This window comes from Aplysia californica, unplaced genomic scaffold (assembly GCF_000002075.1).
Source record: "Aplysia californica isolate F4 #8 unplaced genomic scaffold, AplCal3.0 scaffold00359, whole genome shotgun sequence".
Lineage (NCBI taxonomy): Eukaryota > Metazoa > Mollusca > Gastropoda > Aplysiida > Aplysiidae > Aplysia > Aplysia californica.
Window position 1 is genome coordinate 754,644 of NW_004797629.1, and position 1,777 is coordinate 756,420.

Below are 1,777 nucleotides of genomic sequence, written 5' to 3' on the forward strand. Positions count from 1 at the left end.
GGGAATTGATTTATTATTATGTTATTGTTTCTAGCTGGCGGATAAAAGTAAGTAAAGTAAAAGTCTCGACACTTGCTGCCACTGAGTATCCCCGGATCAATACATTTCCTCAAAACCTGCACTAGTAGAGTACACGAAACGAACAAAACACGAATAGTTAACAATCATTCGTTTGATTCGTCATTACATATGTGTGGCGTGCAGACAAAATAAATGAATTACATCTCACGATCTACAAATAAATATTTTGGCCAAAAATCGACATTGGGGTCAAATTTGTAGATTTTCTATTGATGCAATATTCTTTAACTATAACCTGTTTTTTTTTATTATTTCATACTTATAAATTGTAAAAACTTCATCTGTAAGCCTTTATGTATCTATTTCCTTAAGGTCTGAATCCGAGAAGTAATTCATTTTGTCAGCTCGCTTCACATATCTTTCCCACAGTGTCTCAGTAAAACATGTCTTATCAATAAAAACAATTTTTTTCAAAAAATTACACTTATAAGTAAAAAAAATCGAACATACTCTTTTCGAAAATATTTTAGATGCGTTTATTGGTAGTATCTTATCGGTAATTGGTTAAAAAAACCAAGCCTTTATGACTGTTAACTCCTTTGCAGATTGATTGGTGATAATGTTTGAGCTAGATAACTAATAATGAAAAGAAGATGAACAAAATGCTTTAAGTGATATAACATTGAATACGTAAGACGTCGAATGCCAACATAGTATATAAGTAGCAGTTGTCCCAACAGTCAACATTCAGCCTCGTCGATACCAAATGTCTTGGCTGTCATGTTTCTGACCTGAAGGACTCAAGCTGGAGAATGCGTGTGTGCCTGTGTGTTTGTGTGTGTGTGTGTGTGTGTATGAGTGTGTGTGTGTGTGTGTGTGTGTGTATGTTCGTGTGTGTGTATGAGTGTGTGTGCGTGTGCGTGTCTGTGTGTGTGTGTGAGTGTTTGAATGATGCTGAAGTGACCATGCTCACCCCGTTAACCCCTCCCCAGCCAGACCGACTGTGTAATTCTATTAAAGAACGTTTTACAGCGCATTCGACAATGCAGTGGAAGGGTTGATACAGAGTTAGTTTTGCTTCAGGTAGCTGGCGAGAGCAGCAAACACAGTCAGAAGCAGAGATGCCTGCAGCATAACCCCGTCATCTGGGAACAGAACAGATAAATAGGTCAATATTTTGTTAACTTAACTTAATAAATAGGGCAGCCTTTCAGTTAACAGAACAGATGAATAGATCAACTCATAAGTTAACGTAACAAATGAAAAGGTCAACTTTATAAAAACACAACAGATAAAGTGTAGGTCAACATTTTATGAACATAACAGATTAATAAATAATTATTTTAGTTAACAGAACAGATGAAAAGATCAAGGCATTAGATAACATGACAAATGAAAAGGCCAACTTTTTAAACACACACTTAGAGATAAATAGGAAACATTTTCAAACAAAACAGATAAATAGATCAATCTTTTAGTTAACAGAACAGTAGATGGAAAGATCAACTCCCTAGTTAACATAACTAATGCAAAGGTCAACTTTAAAAAAACAGAACAAATAAATACGTCTACATTTTGTGAACATAACAGAAGAAAAGATGAAATTGTGTTTTCATTTGTATTGATATTAATATCATCATTATTACAATCGTTTCCATTATTCGCACCGTTTCAGTAATTTATATAACTATCTTAATGATTCTTAGTAGTAGTAGTAGTAGTAGTAGTAGTAGTAGTAGTAGTAGTAGTAGTAGTA

General features: G+C 34.2%; 1 protein-coding gene across 1 annotated transcript in view; it reads right to left on the reverse strand.

The window, feature by feature from the left end:
- Positions 1–539: 539 nt before the first annotated feature.
- The window catches only part of LOC101858200, a gene marked incomplete in the record, with an annotated part of 25,685 nt that continues 24,447 nt past the window's right edge, over positions 540–1,777 (reverse strand). Inside the window, 1 exon segment of the mRNA XM_013085254.2 lies at positions 540–1,166. Within this exon segment, the coding sequence (XP_012940708.1) occupies positions 1,090–1,166 (77 nt within the window).